Source organism: Panicum virgatum, chromosome 7N, assembly GCF_016808335.1.
Source record: "Panicum virgatum strain AP13 chromosome 7N, P.virgatum_v5, whole genome shotgun sequence".
NCBI classification, from domain to species: domain Eukaryota; kingdom Viridiplantae; phylum Streptophyta; class Magnoliopsida; order Poales; family Poaceae; genus Panicum; species Panicum virgatum.
This window is the reverse complement of record NC_053151.1, coordinates 46,463,960-46,486,392: the sequence shown is the minus strand read 5'-3', so window position 1 is coordinate 46,486,392 and position 22,433 is coordinate 46,463,960. Positions and strand designations below refer to the sequence as shown.

The 22,433-nt window shown below is 44.1% G+C and overlaps 3 protein-coding genes across 5 annotated transcripts; 1 reads left to right on the top strand and 2 right to left on the bottom strand.

Annotated features, from left to right (window-relative positions):
- The first annotated feature begins 3,468 nt into the window (after positions 1 to 3,468).
- On the top strand, positions 3,469 to 9,480 carry LOC120683364 (homeobox-leucine zipper protein ROC2-like). Its single transcript, XM_039965439.1, has 11 exons — positions 3,469 to 4,045; positions 5,057 to 5,307; positions 5,789 to 5,906; positions 6,396 to 7,049; positions 7,124 to 7,225; positions 7,320 to 7,520; positions 7,668 to 7,842; positions 7,928 to 8,199; positions 8,302 to 8,397; positions 8,500 to 8,914; positions 9,018 to 9,480. Exons 1-10 carry the CDS (start codon positions 3,953 to 3,955, stop codon positions 8,872 to 8,874), a joined length of 2,337 nt encoding a protein of 778 aa, XP_039821373.1. The 5' UTR covers positions 3,469 to 3,952; the 3' UTR covers positions 8,875 to 8,914; positions 9,018 to 9,480.
- A 171-nt stretch (positions 9,481 to 9,651) lies between these two features.
- On the bottom strand, positions 9,652 to 14,647 carry LOC120683365 (AP-5 complex subunit zeta-1). 3 transcript variants are annotated; one of them, XM_039965441.1, is made up of 16 exons: positions 14,446 to 14,647; positions 14,191 to 14,337; positions 13,790 to 13,881; positions 13,596 to 13,692; positions 13,380 to 13,423; positions 13,177 to 13,265; positions 12,604 to 12,695; positions 12,373 to 12,519; positions 12,127 to 12,274; positions 11,952 to 12,028; positions 11,355 to 11,426; positions 11,127 to 11,174; positions 10,879 to 11,006; positions 10,637 to 10,796; positions 10,326 to 10,527; positions 9,652 to 10,050 (listed from the first exon to the last, which is right to left on the bottom strand). In XM_039965441.1, exons 1-16 carry the CDS (start codon positions 14,569 to 14,571, stop codon positions 10,001 to 10,003), a joined length of 1,719 nt encoding a protein of 572 aa, XP_039821375.1. In that variant the 5' UTR covers positions 14,572 to 14,647; the 3' UTR covers positions 9,652 to 10,000. The 3 variants fall into 3 exon arrangements, 2 of the variants coding, with proteins under 2 accessions (XP_039821375.1, XP_039821376.1); XM_039965442.1 differs by lacking the exon at positions 11,355 to 11,426 and having other exon boundaries at positions 14,446 to 14,631; XR_005678782.1 differs by lacking the exons at positions 9,652 to 10,050; positions 10,326 to 10,527 and having other exon boundaries at positions 10,649 to 10,796; positions 10,879 to 11,020; positions 14,446 to 14,571.
- A 526-nt stretch (positions 14,648 to 15,173) lies between these two features.
- LOC120681340 lies at positions 15,174 to 21,033 on the bottom strand. Its single transcript, XM_039962840.1, has 10 exons — positions 20,741 to 21,033; positions 20,282 to 20,409; positions 19,234 to 19,946; positions 18,972 to 19,091; positions 18,215 to 18,275; positions 17,915 to 18,042; positions 17,042 to 17,160; positions 16,033 to 16,121; positions 15,689 to 15,965; positions 15,174 to 15,574 (listed from the first exon to the last, which is right to left on the bottom strand). The coding sequence occupies exons 1-3, from the start codon at positions 21,031 to 21,033 to the stop codon at positions 19,396 to 19,398; spliced, it is 972 nt and encodes a 323-aa protein (XP_039818774.1). The 3' UTR covers positions 15,174 to 15,574; positions 15,689 to 15,965; positions 16,033 to 16,121; positions 17,042 to 17,160; positions 17,915 to 18,042; positions 18,215 to 18,275; positions 18,972 to 19,091; positions 19,234 to 19,395.
- Positions 21,034 to 22,433: the final 1,400 nt, after the last annotated feature.

Sequence of the window (22,433 nt, the reverse complement as noted above, 5' to 3'; positions counted from 1 at the left end):
GCGACCAACTAGTTCCCCTACCTGGTGCGCCAAATGTCGTGGTGCTGCAAACCACAGCCGGGTGGCAGAAGGCACCCGCCTAAGCCGGGTACTCGGGGGTTAGCTAGTTCTAGTTCGATCTCGCTCAAGAACACGATGAACACAGCGGGATTAGAGTGGTTCGGGCCGCCGGAGCGTAATACCCTACGTCCACTGTGTGTTGTACTGCCTTGCCTCGAGAGAGTCCGCGAGAGCTTGTGTGTGTCTAGAGAGCCTTGTTGTGTACAGCGAGCGTCTCCCTTTTATATCTCAAGGGGACGCGTACATGGCTGTTGGGACCCCGACAGGTGGGCCCAACGATGTAGTACACGATAACGTACTGTTCATAATTATGGCGTCGCAGGCGAAGGAGATCTCTCTCCTGGATCCCATTGTCTGCTTCTGGAGTTCCCCGTTCAGCGTGTCCAGGCGCTGTCTTGTCAGAACGGTGCCAGATGTAGCTAGCGGCGTCGCCTGCCACGTAGCTGAACGGGCTGTGTAGGTTGCGGCATAGGCGGCATGATGGAAAAGTGTCGTGCCATCGTATCCAATTAATGCGGCAGGCGGGCTCTGAGCGGGTGCAGCACAGGCGGCTACACTGTGTACCTTGGTAATACGCGGTGCACAGTGAGGCCTGGCAAAGGCTGTCCCGCGTGCTGCGATGACAGAGCACGCCTCAACCATCCGCATTATTTGCGGTGGGTGGGCGAGTCTTCCAGCGGAAGGCTCACGCACGAGCTCGCGCCCGTGCCTCCGGGACACGTGTCGGCTCCGGACCTCCACGCAGTAAGGGAGGTCCGGATGGGCGTAGGAGGTCCCGGACCCCTATGGGGGGTCCGAGCCCTCGGCTGGCAGCTCGGAGCTTTCATTTCTTAGGGATGCGTGGCGTCTCCGGACCCATCCCAAGCGGGGAACGGGTCCGGGGCCATTGGGCTGGTAAGGAAAAAGCCTGACCCGTGGGGCCTGGCTACTCCGTCCTCTGCGCGCAGTTACGGATAACTACGCGGGTCCTGCTTTGCCGCAGTAAGAGTGAGTATCCCTGTTACAGGGTACCGACAGCAGCCGAGACAATTGGTCTGGATCAAAGGCCTGCTCTGTAGTAGTGATATATAGTAACTCAAGTCGTGCACATTATTATATTGGCATGAACGATCCTAATATAGATTCATTGTTGTTCCTCTGCCATACATATTTAAATTTCCTCGAAAGACATACATTAACATTTCACTTGATTTATTTTTTAGCAGGAAAAAGCTGTGTCCATATGCGCAGTATAGATCAGACCCTAACGCCCAGAAGCCGTGCCGAGGTATGAAAACAGTACACTATTCCAGAAAAGTTGGGTTGAAGCATCGATCTATCCCTTCGGCGAATGGCGCTGTTCTCCTGAAAAGCTGGGACATAAAAAATTGGAGAAAAAACATATTGGATCATGTGTGCATGCGCGCACGCGTTTCATTGCAGAAGTTTTGTGGCTGCTTCGTTGGGATGGGATCAGCTTCAAGTTCCATGCTCGGCGTACGTGTTTCTCTGTCAGTTGCGGTGTTCGACTGGTGGCTCCGATTGCCGTTGAAGTAGACGACCGGGAGCACATTGTAAGGATCAAATTGCATGTATCGATGAAAAAGAGATTTTAGGTCCTGCCAAATTAATTGCCATGCTGTTAGCGCACAGATGGATACTCCGCGTCATTGGCTCTATATTGCACAATATTTTTTGCCTACTTTATTTATAAAAGAAAAAGGTTCAATTTACCCCATTCAAATATAACCGAAGTCTAAATAGTCCCATAAACTATAACTTGGTTCAATTTACCATAAACTATACCAATTAGTTCATTTTACCCCATAATACAACTTATCTTTTTCTTTTGTTTCTCTATACACAAGTTGAATTTTAATTTCAAATTTTGTAGGGTAGTAGTAGACATCACAATACATATTTAAAAAATCATTAATTTTTTCATCATTATTTTCATATAATTTTGAACCCCAATGTTTAATCTACTATTAAATATTCTAACCTATAAAAAATTGATAATTATGATGTATTTTTCTAATATGCGCTATGATGTGTACTATCATTTTGTAAATTTCAACTGATAATTCCATCTATGCATGGAAAAATAAAACGAAAAATGTATTAGGGGTTAATTTGAACTAAAGAGCAAAGTTTTGGGGGTTCAAAATGAACCAAATGATATTTTAGGGGGTTACTAGAACTTTGGCTACAGTTGAGGAGAGTAATTTGGATTTTTTTCTTTTATAAAATTTTATAGATGAATCGAAGGAAGTCCATTTGAGAAAAGAAAAGGAGAGCACTATTGAGCCAGCAATACACACTAGAGCAGTGCTGTGTAATTGAAGAGTCACCTTATAAGGTCAGTCTTAGTAGAAAATATTATAACAGAGTTACCAAGACTGTGAAACTAGGTAATCGAGCCGGTGGAGTGTCATCACCACGACACTCCTCTCACATCCCATGACACTCCCACTTCTCTCTCTTATGCTCATGACACTCATGTGACACATCCACTGAGATTGACCTTAGATGCTCCGTATACTGTACATGATGAATGTAAGGCCAGTCTCAATACATGGTTTCATTACACTAAGAGTAAAAACTAGGTAAGGCCAGTCACAGTGGGAGTTTTATGGGCATAATTATCTAGACTGGAAATTAGGTAACTGTGCCAGATGAGTTTCATGGTGATGAAACTCTCCTCACATCCCATGAAACTACATCCTTCTCTCTCCTTACTATGTCAGCAAAAGTAATGATATTTAATACTATGAAACCCTCCGTAAAATCCCCATTGAGACTGGCTTAATGAGTTTCATGGGGATGAAACTCCCCTTAAATCTCATGAAACTCTTCCATCTCTCCTCATAAATGTCCTGCCACATCAATAAAATTAAATGCACATGAAAATCTTATAAAACTCCACTAAAATTGGCCTAACAGTTGCAGTGGAGAAACTTTCTCTCCATCACTCAATAACTACGCGGGTTATTAAACATTTATCAACAGTGCATTATTATACTATATTATTCATGCACAAAACGTACGTCCACTGCCAAGCAATTCTCGTAGCCTGAATTAAATAACCAAGAAAAACGAAAAATACACCGACAAGCCTATCTACTATACATGAATGGAAATGCACATGATTGGGCTTGCTGCCTTTATTTTTCTCCTTCATTCCTGTACATAGCTCGATAAATATATATGACATGCAGATATATAATATGAACGCTCATGTTCACATTCTTTGACCCAAAAAGAATACAAATGACGTCCAAAAAATCCAAAATATATGACATATCGTGCGTATATTCGCCGTATTGTGGACATAAAAAGTATTTTAAAATCATGCGCCAGTCTCTCTCTCTCTCCTTGCAATTACGATACGCCCTCTCAATAAATGCGGATTGCACCACCTCAACCCTCGTCCGCAATAACTCCTTCCCCCTTCCACATTCTCTTCCACCTCCGTTCCCCTTTCTTCTCTTCTTCCTCCTCCTCCTCCCCCCTTCCTCTTCCATGGCCGTTTAGCTCCTCAGGATCTCCCCGTCTCTCCACCTCTTGCTAGCTACCCTTCTGAGCTTGCACACGCGGCAAAGGATCGTTTCGAGAGCTGAAACTTGCTGGCAGACGACACAGAGAGAGATAATCAGAGAGTTCTATTTTTGCAAAGGCACACACATATATAGTTCTTCTGCTGGATCTCACTGCCAGTCTCACAGCGAAGGTTCTTCTCGGGCTAGCTTGTCCCTAGATCTGTTGCTGGTTGTGCTGTTGCTTGGCAGGCAAGGTATCTTTATACAGGAATAGGAATTAGCGCCTGTTCTTTGGCTGGGGAGGGAGTGCCTGTGAAGAAATGGAAAGGAGTGAGACGGCAAGAAATTAGGGTTTGAGAGGTGGCGGCAGCAGAATGATGATCCCGGCGAGGCACATGCGGCCGATGATCGGCCGGAGCAGCGCGGCGGCGGCGTACGGGTCCTCGTCGGCACTGTCACTCGGTCAGGTAATCAATTCCTGCTGGATTTCTTTTGGGCTTAATGAGGCATAAGAATTTTTTCTCTTTTCTTTTGGAAGATCACGACTTTTTAATTGTTTCCGTTCTCGCTTCCTTTCGTGTTCTCTTTCGGCGCGCCTTCTCTTTCTCTCTCTCTCTCTCTCTTGGCGAAAGTTTTGTTTCGATTTGAGGACTCAGTTTCAGAACTTGTGGTTAGTGATGGAAATGGAACAGAAGGGCCGTATCTGCAATATGCATGTGTGAGAGATTTGTAGCTTTTTCCTTGGAAACCGAGAAGTCCCAAGGATGTGTGTGTGTGTGTGTGTGAGAGAGAGAGAGAGAGAGAGAGAGAGAGAGAGAGAGGTTATCTCCAGGACTTAGCAGTTGGCTGCGCTGTTCACACAAAGATTAGGTCATCAGAGTACATGAGCCCCATTTCTTTAAGACTTGCTCCTATATAAAGGGGCAGATGAATGGGACAGCAACTTGGAGAGAGGGAAGACCTCAATCCCAGTTGATTCCTGATCTTACACACAAACAGAGGCTGTAGAGATCAACAGAGGTTGGTGTTGATAACTTGCTGTTCCAGGTTCCAGCTGCTCTGTGTCTTGTGGCCCATGAACAAGATACGACAACATACCTTTTCTTCCTCCTTCCCCATTGCAAGCTTGCTTTCACATCTCCCTTTCCCGAAATTATTGTTGATCAGCAACTCTTTCGTTCCATTACCTGTTTCTCTCTCTACGGGAACATTTATTTTTCTTGGTAAAATGATTTTGTGCAACCATTATTTTCCGTTCCTTTTGATCCATGAAACTTCTCCCCTACCATGTCTACCTGCGAATTAATGGTGACGATGAAACGCACGGAATGCGCGCGTCAACAGACAAACGTCCCAGTTTTCGTCAGCACTTGATTGGTGTTTTAATTTCTACTGATTTGTGCAGCAGTGCAGTGATGTAGTAGAATTGTAGATTGCCTAACCTCCTGATCGTGTTCTTCCCCTTTGCTTGATGGCAGCCAAACCTGCTGGACAACCACCCGCAGCTCCAACAGGCGCTGCAGCAGCAGCATCTGCTGGACCAGATCCCGGCGACGCCGGCGGAGCGCGGCGGCCGAAGCTCCGACCTGCTGGGGGACGAGTTCGAGAGCAAGTCCGGCAGCGAGAACGTGGACGGCGTCTCCGTGGACGACCAGGACCCCAACCAGCCGCCCAGCAAGAAGAAGCGCTACCACCGCCACACCCAGCACCAGATCCAGGAGATGGAAGCGTAATGCCCATACCCTACTGCTCTTGTTCCCTCTATTAATTCTGCATATATAGATTGTTCTTGGAATATCGTTGATGTTTACTTTTTTACATTTTAATGTTGTCCATCAATGTTTGGTTTGCATAAAATGTTGTTGGTTTGCTGAAATTGATGAGGACAGGACAAGGGATATAGTCAGTATCGGTTACTACTACTAGCAGCATTCACTGAGACTGATGTAAGCTTGCGTACAAGTCAAATTGAGTTCTTGCTCGTCCAGATTCTTCAAGAGTATTGTACACGTTGACCCAAACCGTTTTTGTTCTTTTGCTCTTCTCGAAACAAACGAAAAAACAAACAATGCATTCAAGTAGTAGGACTAGTGCGTTCACACTGAACTTCCTTTCTCATTCCATATTTTTCATGGAACATTAATTCGCCAGTCAATCACTCATAAAAGTACTCATCTTTTCTCTTGGAATTTGATTATATTAATGGCCAGCTTCTTCAAGGAATGCCCTCACCCGGACGACAAGCAGCGCAAGGAGCTGAGCCGGGAGCTCGGGCTGGAGCCGCTCCAAGTCAAGTTCTGGTTCCAGAACAAGCGCACGCAAATGAAGGTGATCATCCTTCTGTTTATTAATCCCACTCTGTTCAACTCTGATGATTTTTCTCTGGAGAATTTTGATCGGAAAAATTGCTTCTCCAAGGCAGCGTCGTCACAACCACTTCATTTAAGCCGCTGACCTAGCCTCTGTCAGCCTGCATTCATGACCTATTACTATAACTGGACAAAGCTTGCCCACACACCCCCATGTCCTCTTCTGCATGCACACTGCCAAATGTGCTGCCACTGCCCAGGCTGCCATGGTCAAACCCCACACCATGCAAATGTCTTCCTCACTCCTGCTGCTGCCTCCCTGGCATACGTTTACAGCACTGTTCATCTGACCCAGGCACAGCTGCACATGTACAATCAGCACGCATACATTGCTGTTTATCCTATATATACAACCTGTACTAGTAGTGATCGATCAAGCGTTTTAATCACACATCAATGGCAGTGTTGTGATTGATTGGTGTGCGTCGTGTGAATGGGCGACTTGCAGAACCAGCACGAGCGGCTGGAGAACTCGCAGCTGAGTGCAGAGAACGAGAAGCTCCGGGCCGAGAACATGCGGTACAAGGAGGCCCTGAGCAGCGCGTCCTGCCCCAACTGCGGCGGCCCCGCTGCGCTCGGGGAGATGTCCTTCGACGAGCACCACCTCCGCATCGAGAACGCTCGGCTCCACGAGGAGATCGACAGGATCTCGGCCATCGCGGCCAAGTACGTGGGCAAGCCCATGGTGTCCTTCCCCGTGCTCTCCAGCCCGTTGGCTGCAGCACGCGCGTCGCCTCTGGACATCGGTGTGGGTGCCGCCGCCGCCGCGTACGGCGCTACTGACATCTTCGGTGGTGTCGCTGGTGGTGCCGCCGGGGAGCTGCTGAGGGGCGCTGCGCAGTCGGACGCCGATAAGCCCATGATCGTGGAGCTGGCTGTGGCGGCCATGGAAGAGCTGGTCCGGATGGCGCAGCTGGATGAGCCACTTTGGAACGCGCCGGGGGTCGATGGATCGAGCGAGACGCTGAACGAGGAGGAGTATTCGCGCATGTTCTCCGGCGGGCTCGGACCCAAGCAGTACGGCCTCAAGTCGGAGGCCTCCCGCGGTAGCAGTGTGGTGATCATGACACGTGCCAACCTTGTTGAGATCCTCATGGACGTGGTAAGTGGCATACTGACTAGCTGATGTCTGAGAAACTCTAGGTGATCTGAACTTCTGGTTCTATTTTTGCGCAGAATCAATATGCAACTATGTTCTCTAGCATCGTGTCAAGAGCGGCGACGCTGGAGGTGCTGTCCACCGGCGTGGCGGGGAACTACAACGGCGCATTGCAAGTGGTACGTGTTCTAACCTTAATTATGTGGAATGCATGGATAGCTCGACGTGATCTGTTGATCCTGAAAATGGGACATGTCCACTGCTGGTCTGCAGATGTCAGTGGAATTTCAGGTGCCGTCACCACTGGTGCCGACCAGGGAGAGCTACTTTGTGAGGTACTGCAAGCAGAACGCTGACGGGACATGGGCTGTCGTCGACGTCTCATTGGACAGCCTTCGCCCCGGATCTGTCCTCAAGTGCCGGCGCCGGCCGTCTGGCTGCCTGATCCAGGAAATGCCCAATGGCTACTCAAAGGTAAGTGTTAACAAATTAATCAGTTAAGTTGTCACATTAATATTCTCTGTAGCTGGATTACCATACTGTATGACAGAACTGCTCTTTTGCCTAGTATTGGATTAGAAACAGATCCATGATATTTGTACCTCATGTATCGTTCATCAGGTGACATGGGTGGAGCACGTTGAGGTGGACGACAGGTCGGTGCACAACATCTACAAGCAGCTGGTGAACTCGGGCCTTGCCTTCGGTGCACGCCGATGGGTCGGGACGCTGGATCGCCAATGCGAGCGCCTTGCCAGCGTCATGGCCAGCAACATCCCGACCAGCGACATTGGTGGTAAGCTTTCGGTCCTATGAAATGCACTCTACCACATGTCCTTCCAACAACTGAAGAAAAAGAAGTCACGGATTATCTGTTGCAGTGATCACGAGCAGTGAGGGGAGGAAGAGTATGCTGAAACTGGCTGAGAGGATGGTGATGAGTTTCTGTGGCGGCGTGACGGCTTCCGCAGCACACCAGTGGACGACGCTGTCTGGCAGTGGGGCTGAGGACGTCCGTGTCATGACCAGAAAGAGCGTCGACGACCCGGGCAGGCCACCAGGCATCGTTCTCAATGCCGCCACTTCATTTTGGCTCCCTGTCCCGCCCAAGCGCGTCTTTGATTTCCTCCGCGATGAGAGCTCTCGTAGCGAGGCATGCACTGCATGGACCCTTACCATCAATTGCATCAGCGTTTAGATAAAATTAAACAAGATCCGATTAACATCTTTTATCATCATTTTTGTTTCTGTTCAGTGGGACATCCTCTCCAATGGTGGCATTGTTCAAGAAATGGCTCACATTGCCAATGGCCGGGATCATGGCAACTGTGTCTCGCTTCTTCGTGTCAATGTAAGCACATGCGTTTAGATCCCTTTGATTCCTCATGGTTGCATGTGATAAATGTAGGATGTTTTAAGTGTTGATTGTGTTTGCGGATGCACAATTTTGCAGAGCACGAACTCGAACCAAAGCAACATGCTGATCCTGCAAGAGAGCTGCACCGACTCGTCGGGCTCCTATGTCATCTATGCGCCGGTGGACGTTGTGGCCATGAATGTTGTCCTCAACGGCGGCGATCCTGACTACGTGGCACTCCTGCCATCGGGCTTCGCCATCCTACCTGATGGCCCAGCCAGGGGAAACATGCAGGGCTCAGGTGGCGTCGGCTCAGGTGGGTCGCTCCTGACAGTGGCGTTCCAGATACTAGTGGACTCTGTGCCTACAGCCAAGCTCTCGCTGGGGTCAGTGGCAACGGTGAACAGCCTCATTGCTTGCACCGTGGAGCGCATCAAGGCCGCTGTCTCAGGCGAGAGCAATCCCCAGTAGATTCGTTGAATCGAAAAATGTTCTTATCCTCGCATTGGAGGTACGCATCATGTTAAACCACCACAATGTTAGGGTTTGCAAAATTCCATCATTTGGTTTCTTGTGAAAGCTGATGAATTCGATAAAAAAACAATCCATTGCAGGAGCAGCAAATTTTAGAGCTTCATCAGTGGGAAGTCAAGAACGCACCTCAGACTCTCCTTGCCATGTGGTGCTCATAGTTTGGGTTATTTTTTTGCCTAGTTTCCGCAAAATTTCTGGAAATTCCAAGAAATATTTCAATTATCAAAGAAAATGCGTCACCACTACGCAAGGGCAGTTGGTTCGGGCATTGACTTCCTCTTCATGTTGGCCTCTCGGATGCTGCTACCTGTTAATTTAGGTTCCTTGTCTTGTGGAGTACAAAACGTAATTTAGCATGTAATTTGTGGTGTTGTTGCTGTTGTTCAGACTTTTCCAGTATCCTGGTAGGAATTCCAGAATAGAGATTTGTGTGCCTTTAGGCTTTAGTTCAATACTTTGCAGAGTTTCTGGTGTCCGGCACCCATTTCAATCCTAAATGTGCCGTGCGTGTGATATGCCTGCAATGCTGCATGTCTTGTTGCTTCAAGTTCTCTTTATTCTTGTTGCTTCAAGTTCTCTTTATTCTTGTTGCTGCAATGTGCCATGGCCATGGAATGCTAACTTCTCAGTTATGTTCCCGCTATTTTCAAGAACATCATCCTTATATTTGTCACAATACGCTATGCTCGGTAAAATGATTGCGTTCCATGCCCATGCTACGACTTCAACTTTTGATATATTGTTGGGTATCTTTATGTTTAGAGCCACTTCATATAAAACAGCTTATCCTTAAGTTGTGCAATAAAGGTATAGACGTTACATTTACAGCACTGTTCTCCCTCAGAAGACGCAGGAGTCACTCCATGTACACTACAGTCCTGACTCCTGAGTGCCTCTCTAATATTCAAAACCATGTACTAGCTGATACAAGCCGTTTTTGAAAATGAATTTGGATCTTCAACATGCTGTGATCACAAAATAAGGTCGCCACAAGACATGGCATTCTGCTAGTGAAATCAGTGCCTGAACCATGTCACTCATGATCCATGAAGATATTTGCTCTTCATTCTGCTGGGAGAAGGTCCGCAAATGAAAAGTCATGAAATGGTGGACCTGCAACACATGTTGAGTTCAGGGGTTAACTTTCCAGACAATCATACCAACTACCAATGAATAAGAAGAAAGGCGTAGCATGAAAATATTTGAACCAAGACATAGCAAGATTGTTTATAATGCATTGTTCTTCGCTTTAGTTTTACCCCTAACTAGAATGCACAATTTTTTATCTCATTATACTTAAATCGCAAGCATAGCTCTGTTAAGAAAACCAAAGGATGGTCCTTCTATACTTTTAACTATAACTATTGAATGCTTGCCAAGTTTTTTACCTTTTTGCTCCGCTAAAAGGTAAAAGGGAACATGAGCTACCATCTTTGTTCCTCCTTCGCACCAGTTAACAATACCAGGTCCATTTCCTTGGGCAGTGGATGATCCCAGTACAGATAAACAGATGGCTGGTTCATTCATGAGCCCTAAATAGTCACAGGCACGTTGCCAGACTCTCCTGTCTGATGTTCGGGAACGAGCAACCTGCAGGAAAAACAGTTAAGATGCTGTGTGAGAAGTAATATAATGATGGATGATGTAAACACCATCTAAAATTCTCATTTATCACATAAAGGAAGGATAGAGTCAGCACCTTTGCCAATGATACACGTGCTCTCGGAAGCAACTCACTGTGGCATGTTGCTAGTTTTGCAATGGCGGTCACCACAAAGCAGAGGAGCCTAGCTTGGGATGACTTTCTAGAAGATGCACCCATCGAATCAAATCCTGGTTCCTGGCTTAATCCCAAACGACTTGACAAGATATAAAAGAAGTCAATCATATGCCATGCCATGCAAGTCTAGAAAATAAAGACATAGTAGACTGGGGCCTCACCTGGTTGCCAGGTTTTCATACAATAACAATTCCAAATTTTCAAATAGTTCACGAGCTACATCTTTGCGATTTACACCTCCAGCTCCATGCTCGCCAATGGCCCAGCATAAGTGCAATGCTAATTCTGTCTGCATAGGTCAGTCTAAGAAAATTCAGATGCAGTGAAAAGACATAATAGTTATTTGAGCAAGTGATTATGTAGCAATTTCAATGGCATCATGGTGTAAGAACTCGAAAGATATACTTGCCTTTGCAGGATTATCATGAGCTTCACCAAGTCTGTCAGTAATAGGCTTCTGCAGAATGATCCAAAATTATCATGCGAAATTGTTAACAAAACTCTTATACAAAGGAACTTTTTAAAGGCCTCCTTATTGCTGCTAAGTTCTACATAACACGGCCATTTATTGGATTCAGATCTTCGAAGTTCTGACTTGTACAATAAGAAATAAAGAACACAAATTTACACTCATTACCTTCAGTACTGCAATGATGTCAGGAGACCGCTGGAAGGCAGCCAATATGAAATCCGACAGTCTTTTTCTAACCTACAAGAATGTAACATCAGGGAACCTAGAATATGGGAACTTAGAACTTACAGAAATCATGTTAGGCAAATAACTAAGTCTAAAAAGCCAGACAAGCTATATGAACATACCATCTGTGGATTATAGGTGAAGGTGGGTATTGGCAGTTTGTACTTCTTTCATTTTGATCATCCAACATATTCCAACATAAAATAGATGGACTTAACATACCACTGCTCCATCAGTTAGTCAAAGGATCATTTAGGATCGCTTTCAGAATTAGTAAGTTTTGCGAAAACAACAGCAGCAATAGTTCAACAATATGCTGAATCCTTCAATTTTGGCTTGTGATGTTTATTAATTGCTTATAAATTGATTTCCTACAGAATTGATCCGTTATATCTGATCAAGCAAACAGAGATATTGGAAAGGTAATATATCCTTGGTTGCGAACTGCACCCAGCTTATATATCTAACTATAGTTACAAAACATCTGTATAACACATAAGAGACAAGGAAAGTTCAGAATAAATTTAAGTTGTTTACCTCGAATGAGAAAACCTTGTCTGGGAACATTGCAGCATATCTTGACATAACTACTGGAATAAGAGCACACAACAGCGCTGAACAACCAAACATAGATTTTTCACATCAACATTATGTTGGTAATTTAGCATGTATATCAATATTAATCATAATGAAAAAAAGGTAGGCAACATACAATCGTTAACATCCCGCAATGCAATTGCAAAATACAAAGAAAGAAAGCGAGGTGCCATTTCCAGTGACTGTTTTAATCTGTCTGATTGTGGGCTGTTAACTGCTGCTTGTAATGTTGAAGATACTGTAGGGGATATCCAATGTTTTGCCTGAAGGAAACAGTAGAAAAAGATACCAGTAGTACTAAGAATTCAGGGGGAATATAGAAACATTGAACATACACTATTGTATAGGAGAAACTACTTACGGCAATACCATCATTCTCATCTTTCAGAAGGTCTAGGAACATTGGATCAGCGAGGTCTAGAGGACTACTATCATCAGAACCTGAATTACCCCTAGAATCTTCTATTGTAGAACCAGTGTATGCCTCATCCATCAGTGCAAGAAGCATCTGCATCATAGAAAAGAAAAATGGCTTAGCCAATTTGAAGTAGGTAATTCATCCATAGCTTCGTGAATAAATTCTGAAGATAACCTCAGGAGCAGCACTCTTCTGGATTGTAGCTATACTACTACCAATAAGAGTTCCAGAACTTCTTTCCACCTTCTCCAATGCCACCACCAACACTGGATGTCCAAGTAGCGAGAGAGGAGCAAAGGAATTGAAATCGACCGTTATTACAGAACAAAACCAACAGTTCAACAATGCATAAAAACACACAAAAAAAGATAAATATCTGAATGAAACAATCAATTTTGGTGGTCTCCAATTAAGATCAATCAGAGCAGCTTGATATTGTGCGCAGCATAATAAAACTTAAAGATAACAAACAGTTCTTTGTTAAAAGAGATTTATAAGTGTCACAACTAGTCTAGTTCATGTTCGTAAATAAAAGGTGAACCAAGACCAGCAGGGACTAGGTCATGTAAGCACGCTATATCCATTCCATAAATCCCTCACATTATAGGTATCTGCTCCAGATAAGAGCAGAAACAAGAATTTAGTTATGCCGTCATGCATCTAACTCATAAGCTAATTAGCTGCTAAATTTATGTGGATTAAAATAAATTCAAGGAAGTCCAGAAAGCACATAATCAACAGCCTTACTTGGTAGATCCATAAGGGACAGGAAGAGCGGAAGAAAAGACCCCGCTGACATCATTAATGGAAGCATTTCCAAAAACTTCTTTTCCAGTCTAGAATGTTAGCGAAAAATTAGGTAGTTCAACAGGATTCCAATGAAATGCTAACAGTGTCAGGAAACATGTGCATAAAACTGTCAGAAGTTCCCAGCAATAAAAAGGACATACCTCTCACCATTTGATGCAATTAGCTTCAACAGCAACGGATAAAACTGTGTATAAACAAGGAAGAGATAGATTATGGATATACTTAAAAACAAACAAGGAAGCTTAATTGATACATTGATATATTTGAAAGCAATGCTTTGCAGCAACATGGACTACAGAACATCTACATGCATTGTTTACTATTTCTGAGTAAGTAATCATTTCACGTTTATGCACCTGTGGAATCAAGGTGGGAAAAGAACTAAGGATCTTTGTCTTGTTTGCTACAAGGAATTCAAGGGTGCGCTCTGCAACAACAGGATCCGCGAACTCCCTATTTACAAGAAAGAAAATTGGAGTGATTTAAGAAGCTTTTGAACACAATACATAATGGTATATACACCAAGAGACAAATGTAGAAAACAATATACCTACTCAAGCAAGAGCGGAAGAAGATTTTCAAACTACCATCAGCATCATGCAAGACTGCCTCCCCAAAGTCCAGGAAGAATTGCAGAATAGTCTGAGTAGGAAAAACACATGTCTCTAATAAACTCTTTCTAGAAGTATAACTGACCTCTTTACAAAATAAGGAAACATATAAAAGAAATCTGAATCCAATAACTGTGCAGATACAAATAAATTCTCAACACTAGATTAACTCTCTCCCCAAAAGACTAGATATACGCACGTTACTGAGAAATTTGGATAAAATTGTAAGGGAGAAGTACATTTCTACGCATAAGGACCCTAGTTCCAGACATCCAAACCTTTATCCATCAAAATGTTGAATAAAATCTTTGCAGTGGAAGACTGAGAAAAGTCGGCTTACAAGAAGCAGCACGCCGGTGGAGGCCACGGCCTGGATCGGAGCGGCGGCGCATCGCTGAAACAGTTTGCTCATCACCGGGAACGCCCGCGCCACCATCTCGTCCCTCGCATCCTTCGCTTCCCGGCACATCTCGCACACCCTCCTCACCTTCACGAGGGGAAAGAAAAATGACGCAAGAAGCAGCAAACTAAAAATTCGTATATACATCCCAGAAACCGGACATGGGAAGAAGGGCTCGAAGGGAGATGCAGTTACGGATTGGAGGAGGTTGGGGTCGGAGGCGGGGTCAGCGGCCGCAGCAGAGTCCCGTGAGGCAGCGGAGAGCGAGCGGAGGTGGAAATCGTAGCTGCCGGCGCCACCGCCGAGCTCCGGCGAAGCCATGGCCGCCGCAGTCTTGTTACGCACCCTTTTTCCTTTTCTTTCTTTCTTTCTTTCTTTCTTTCTTTCTATTTTTTTTTGAGAGGATTCTTTCTTTCTATTTAGTTTTGAGATCACCGCCGTGTTAGACTTGAAGGTTTCGGTTAGAGAAGGCCCTGCTCCGGGCCGGAGTGGACGGCCTATTAGGTGGTGCGTGAGGCCCATGCACTCGTTGCACAAAAAAAAAGAGGCCCATGCACTCCTTTATTTTTTTCTTTTGTTTTTTCTTCACTATGTATTTCCTTTTTTTGTTATCATGTCAAGACCTTTTCCCCCCTTCTCATGCACCTAAAACTTCTATAGAAATTGAAATTATTTTGAAAATATTATAATTCGGAACTTTAAACACCGTACTTAACCTCATTATCGATTAGGTGAGGAAAAAATTGTCAAAATCAACCTAGCAGTTTTCAAAGATCCAACATGTGCGATTTGCTTAGATGATATATTTTACCGATGATTATTTTGTAAAATATATGAACGGTGAGAAACATACATAGTCCGAACAGTTTGAGAATACTATACTTTTGTAGGTAGTTTCCTTCCTTTGGCCAAAGTCAGAATACTAGTCCATGAACCAGAACGAATGCCATTTGCCGAAATACACTTGGCAACATATCAGTGCACAACCATAAAATTTCCAAGTTTATTGACAAATACCCCAGCTAACAGCATCAGAGGTCTAAAGGAAAATTCAAATGATGAGATTCATCTCAAATAGCAGTACATCGTTAGACGCCCATCTGTGGCTCTACAGCATGCTCCAAGTTTGTGAGGATGGCTACAGCTACATTAGTGTCACCTCTGAGTTTCCCTGACTAATCACTTAACTTCGCCCTGCCATCCTTGGAATGGCAAGGCCCTGACAGATGCAAGAAAACCTTTCCCAACTTCAAGCCAAATGATGTCCAGAAGCAATATCTTGTGAAGATGATTGTAATCCTGGTACGACTTTGAGACATAATTCCTGCAAGAAAGATCACCGAGGAAAAAGCTCGATCAGCATTTCTTCTGGGAAAAAAGGGCATTTACAATGTTTACTGGCATCACAAAAGGACCTGACCAAAAGGGTAACACTCACCTCATATGCAAGCAAGGACGAGAGCATACAAGTGTGAGCAGCTTCCAATACATTAGCTACAGTGTCCATCTAGACGAGTGCAATGTGAAGGAACACTTGGTTCACAGCTGCTTAAGATGGCACTTGCTGGACCAGCCAATCATAGAACCAGTACATCTGAAGTTGCTTCAGCTAGAGAAGTAGTTCCATGTTGACTATTGAAGCGCAAGAGATCTCCATGAATCCACCAAATCTTTGTGCCATCACTGCTGCACCAACCTAGGTCTGCAAGTGAAAACTAGAGGAACATTAGGAGACTTTTCACGCTAGCTGACTATTCAAAAGATTTGACAGTAGGCTCTTACTGTTGTCACTAGCAATAGTTAGACAAGCATGCACTTGTGCAATTGAATAGCATATGGTTCGTGGCTTATCAGTAAAAGAAGCTGCACCCCTGTGACATTGAAAGCTTAACAAGTAAAAACATAATTCATGGTAAAAATAATATCTGTAATGCTATATTATAAATATTTATTTTTCCCATCAATGCTCACTGCATTGAAGAACGGAAACAACAAACTTGTGAAGGAAATTCCATTGCATTATCAACAAAGTGAAACAAAGAAAATGAAACAGGTTCTTATAGCTTAACAATAAAATTTAAACTAGTACTTGTGCACTGGAAAGTTCCTGTTACTTCAAAAATCTTACTTATTGGTATCCCAATTAACAGAGTAACAGTTCATCATATGCAAACTGAAATCAAGTTCAAGACCAGAGGTACAGTCAAGCAGGGGCAACGCCACGTTGTGGTAGGGTGGTGCCCGGGCACCAGGGAAAAAATAAAATTTTCCTTTTGAGTTACCACATAAATGCTCAGAAAATTGGCATACTTCTACACGTGTGCACTACCATAGATTTTATGCTAGCTTCACCCCTGCAGTCAAGTTTTTGGATTGTATGCTAGTGGTATGCACATGTAACATATGTGCATCTGCATCTCCTTTATAACCTAAAAGGTCATGTTAATAGGTAGCATTATTTTATTTCATCACGGTAGGCAGGTTTATTAAGGAAAAAAAATTACACACAGTTACAAAATACTGAACTGATGCAAGCTATTATCATGGATTGTTCCGAGCAGCGTAGTTGACTGATAATCATTTGAGATGGCCTGACATGAAAACATTAATAATTCGGATTGTGTCTCAACGGTTTGAATTGATCTAACATAAACACTGCACAATCCCACCAGTACCCTCCTGACTATATATATTCATAAAAATTATCAATAAAAGATATAAGTGCTCACCATCTTATCATAGTAAACATTTTACACAAAGGGAAGGAATTAAATTTATTCGAGGGAGTTACCAGATTCGTTTTTTCATACGAAGGTCCCACAAGCTGAAATTCTAGAATACCCACACCAGTCCCACAAGCTGAACTTTGAGGTGGTTTCAGGTTAGATCATGCATGTACAGAGCTGTAGCCTGTAGGCAAGAGGCCAAAACATTAGGGTCTGTTGAAAGCAGGCTTAGGAAGTACTATGCAATATGTAGTTCAAGACTTCGAATTTTTTATAATGGAAGATTTATTGATTTTGAAATTTCAAGACTTCGTACTTGAGTACTTGAACAGACAGAGGTGCATGTCCTGACAACACCCATTTTAGTCATTGCAGTAGAAGATAATGCCTTAACTACCACAACGTTTGCCTACATATGTCACATGGCCCCATTTGGGGTTCAAAGGAGATGCTCTACTAAACTGATGAAAATAATATCTTACAGGGCAATCAAGCACTTGCAGTTCTTTCACAAGCTACATATTTGCACAGAGTGTGACATTCTGATCTTTAGTTGGTTGTTAAGATGTGACTTTCTCATCTTTAGCTGGATAATCAGAACTAGAAAATTGCACTTCTAGTTAGCAATCTACCAAGACACAGTGCACATGTATCCTTGTTATTTTTTCTATAGATTTATATAAGTATGAAACAATGATTTTATTTAAACGGCAGGAAGAATATTTGCCTTTTTATAAAAGAAACTTACTTCAGCATATTTGAGTCAATGCTCTTAAGATTATACTTCAAAAATAAAAAACATTCTATACTGCATTGTTTCTAAAGCCTCAAACATGGGCACTCAACAATATTAATTATGAATGTCCAAACTAATTCCAACATCATTATTTTGTTTTCCCACGAGGAATATGAAAAACTAGCAAATACAGTATATTTACCTTGGGTGAAGGATTTTCTTAAAGCAGGAAGATACACTCAACTCCCTAGTGTGCAACAATGTGTTTTCAGAAAATTGCAGCAAGATTAGAAGGATGTACAGCTCAAAGACTTGATGTTTTCTTGCATACTGCAGATTAAAATATGCAGATTCCATGTCAAGGAGCACTTGTGGAACAAGGTATGTGTAAAACTGACTTAATATTCATGTGATTAGGAAAAGGCAAGAGCACTTGTGGAACGTGGTATATGTAAAACTGACTTAATATTCATGTGATTAGGGAAACACAATGAGAAATTACCTTGCACTAGTATAGTCTGATCTCAGAGTTATTCTATTATATTAGATTCAATGGAGATGATCTACAAAAAGAAGTGGCAATATGGAAAGTATTTTAGGTTAGCTCCTGTGTCTATGTAATCAAAATAGGAATGATGCAGATACTGAGAATACATGCTGAGGTTCATCAAACTCCAATAGTTATGCTAACTTGGAACACAATGACGTAGATGGTAATTTACCATTTTGTAAAAACAAATCAGCCCAGCATTGAGTAAATGAAACTAGGATATCAGAGTTCAGAACCAATAAATACTCTCAGAGTTGAAAACATAAGGATGCGATATTTTCTGCAGAAACACTTCAGGAAACAAAAAAGCAAGTAGATGAACAAGGTTCTACAATCTGAGAAGTACTATTCTTGTAAACGGGTAAGACCAATGTTTATGCAGAACCAATAACTAAATTCAGATTGACTATACTGTGGATGCATCTTATTTCTGTAACAGTACGCCAAGACAACTTTAAAGTAGGGAGCAGCAAGCTGTAAGGCGTTCTAAAACAGCCAAACTCACACATCAGTATTATGTGAGTGAGAAAACTCTGTTTATACTTTTCACCAACTCTGATGCAAAAAATTCGCACTACTGGATAGTTATAAGCAAAAAGGCATCCAAATAATTAGCAGAAACAATAGGCGGTGGATTAATAAAAAGTATGGATCAAATTTGTAAATATTTTGTAGGAGTCTAGGACGAGTTTGCAAATAGGATACTAACCATTTTTATGTACAGGGTATTAGACACATCCTGAGATGTTCATGCTTGACAACTGAGAAGCGTGTATAGATACAATGAGAATCCAGAGGTTAGAAGAATGTACCAATTCGAACAATAGCCCTGAACAGTAGATGAGAACAAGTGGGTTGTTCAGAAGGAAACCATAACTGTAATCAAATAAACAGAAAGACAATAACTGGTGCTTATAGGGTTAGGGAAAGCAAGGGAAATTAGTGGGTAGGAAGTTCCACCCCTTTGTTACCTTGTGTTAGTCAGGCTCTGACTATTGGAATGGCTCCTATCAACTTGCGGCACTGCCTTCTTAGCTCCTCGCTGTTTCTATCACTGACATCCAACTCTCGCAGTGAACATGGAAGGTCGTCCACCTTTGGCAGCTACCGGATGGCTGGGCAGTCTCTGATCACTAGTTTTTGCAGTGAACTTGGGAGGCACTCCTTGGGCATCGACCGGATGGCTGGACAGGAGTAGATCTCCAACTCTTGCAGTGAACTTGGGAGGCCATCCTTGGGTAGCGACCGGATGGCTGCACAATTGGAGATGTAATCTCTTTGAGGTTGGGAAGTCTGTGCAGCCCTGCAGGGAGGCACTGCAGTTTGTCGCAGCCGCAAAATAGGATCCTCTCGAGGGAGGTGAGGAGTCGAAGGGCCTCCTCTTGCTCCTTTGTGAAGCGCGCCACCTCTTCGTCCCCCCAAAAGTGCAATTCGGTGAGCGAGGAAGAGAGCAAGACACATATGGGCGCAGCAAGGAGACCCGCGACGTCATCCGTCTCAAGATCCTTCAGTTTGGAGGAAGAGGATGGGAACTCTTGTTCATGCGGCAGTGAGGGCTCGAAACCAGCGAAGAAATTGGGGGTTTCGCGGACGGTCAATTGGGTGAGACGACCTTGGGCGAGGCGAGGCCGCAGTCCCTCGACTCTTAAATCCCCACATCTCACTATGGCTAAATCTGTAAGAGCACCTCCAGTGTCTCAGCGATTTTGCTCTGCAAAATCCGTAACTTGTCAGGCGGTTCGATACCCACAGTGCGTGCATCGGTTTAGCGGGCCCCGCCACTCAGTAGATGGCCTCCTTTTCTGTCTACGCGGCAGCTCCTCCGCTCCCCCGTGAAATTTAAAGCACCAACTGCTGGCTTGTGTCAGGTCTTATAGAATTTTTTACTCGGCTCGGTTCGACCGCTCTGCAACATCCGATTTTCACTCTGACACCCAAACATCGATGCCCACTATGTTGACGGTTCGACGAAATCGAACTACGGTTCGCTTTTCTGCAACACTGGAGGTGCTCTAAGAGAGGTGAGGTTTGAGAGAGGCAGCAGCGTCGCCGCCGCGCCCCAAAGATGGAGGTGTTCCAAGGAGTCTGGGAAGGGGAAATAAGAGGACGAAGACGAATAGGAGAGCAACCTGGGGCAAGAGAGTATGGGGGCGTTTAGTTCCCTTGGCGAAAATTTTTGGCTGTCACGTCAATATTTGACCAAATGTCGGGAGGGTTTTTCGAACACTAATTAAAAAACTAATTTCAGAAATCACTTGGAAACCGCGAGACGAATCTTTTGAGGCCTTTGACCGCATCATTAGCACATGTGGGTTACTGTAGCACTTATGGCTAATCATGCACTAATTAGGCTCAAAAGATTCGTCTCGTCGTGTACATCCAAACTGTGTAATTAGTTTTGTTATTTAATTACATTTAGTGCTTCATATATGCGTTCAAAGGGGAGGTGAAAATTTTTGGAACTAAACGGGCTCTATGTGCAACGATGGGAGGGAGCGCAGACCTTTGAGGCCCTGTCCTTCCCAAGTTCGTCCCGCTTCTCTGTTTTGGTCGACTGGATTGGAGTGGAGGCTCAGCTCTCGGCAGAATTCGATAGTCAACTTCTGTAGTTGGGGAGGCAAGAGGATCAGCCCTTCTGCTATTATTTCGTCCTCCCCTCTTGTGCCATCCTGCCGCTGGTGCTGCTCGACTTGCGCGGCGTCCGCTGAAGACGGGGTTGGCACGGGTGTTGTCTTGCCATGCTTCTTCGCTCCGGCCCTGTTTAGTTGCATCTAAAATTCCAAAATTTTACAAAAATTCCAAAATTTTATAAAATTTTCTGTCACATCGAATCTTTCAATGCATGCATGAAGTGCTAAATCTACACGAAATAAAAAACTAATTGCATAGTTTGCTTGTAAATCTCGATACGAATCTAATGAGTCTAATTAATCTATGACGGGACAATAATTACCAAATACAAACGAAAGTGCTACAATATTTTACACCCTAAAATTTTTGCAACTAAACACGGCGTACACCCAGCCATAGTATCTTATCGCAGTCCCACAGAGTCAGTTCTGAGAGATTGGGGAAATAAGCAAGTAACTGTGTCAATTCCTTAGCACTAGCACCCCACTCGTAGATGAACATGCATTCAACCGGAAACTGATATTTCGCACATCTCTCTCCTTCAACCAATGGGAATACAATACTGCTTGAACTCCATAGCTTGAGGGTCTTCAGGGATGACAGCTGTTGGAGTAATGGGCTTGGCCCATTTATTCTAAAGCAATAAAAGAATTTAAAGCCCACTATTAATGCTAGGGAATCAATGTTTAATTCCGTACCGGGAATTGAGGAGGATCTCAACCGACTTAAAAGGTGGACTTCTTGTACACCACTTGTGAAGCCGGTAAGAGGAGGACGGTGAACCACACGCGCGCGCGCGCTCGCTCGCCGAGCCGGGCCGGGCCGGGCCGGGCCGGGCCGTGGCCGTGGCCGTGGCCGTGGCCGGACGGCGCGGCGTGATGGCTATTTTGCCGTTGACAGCAATTAATCGTGCGATTAAACGTGCAATTAAATCTGTAATTAATGGCCATAACCGCATCACCTAAATGACTCTGATGGTGTCCAGGTTCAACGAACCTGAGCACCTGAGTCACTATATAAGGAGTGCCATGCCCCTCATCCATCCTGCACCAGGTTGCAACTGAGTTCCCCAACGCTAATCTCTGCGCGCACAGAATTAGCGTGAGCAGGCCTGCGCGCACAGAATTAGCGTGAGCAGGCCTCCGAAACCTTGCTCGCCTTGAGATCCTGCACGGGATAGGCGGGCAATCAGGTTTTTGGGTAACGCTTTAGCGTGACTGCTCAAAAATACTAAGGTTTTGCCCGATTGTACGACTACTTCCTGGTGGACGAGCCGAACAACTACGTCGACTACATTCTGGTGGCATCTTGGTGACCGTTCGTGGGACTGCACTGCGAACATCTTACTGCACCGATTTAGTTCGACTACTTCGACTGAGGCCAACCGAGTAGATGTCTACTCCAGTTGGTAACAGCGCAGCCAATGCCTCCGGCAACGGCCCCGCTTTAGGGTACTCCCTAAAACTTTGGTTATTTATATTGTTTATGCTTATATGTGTGATAAGTATAAACATGTTCTCATGTTTTCTTTTACTCCTTA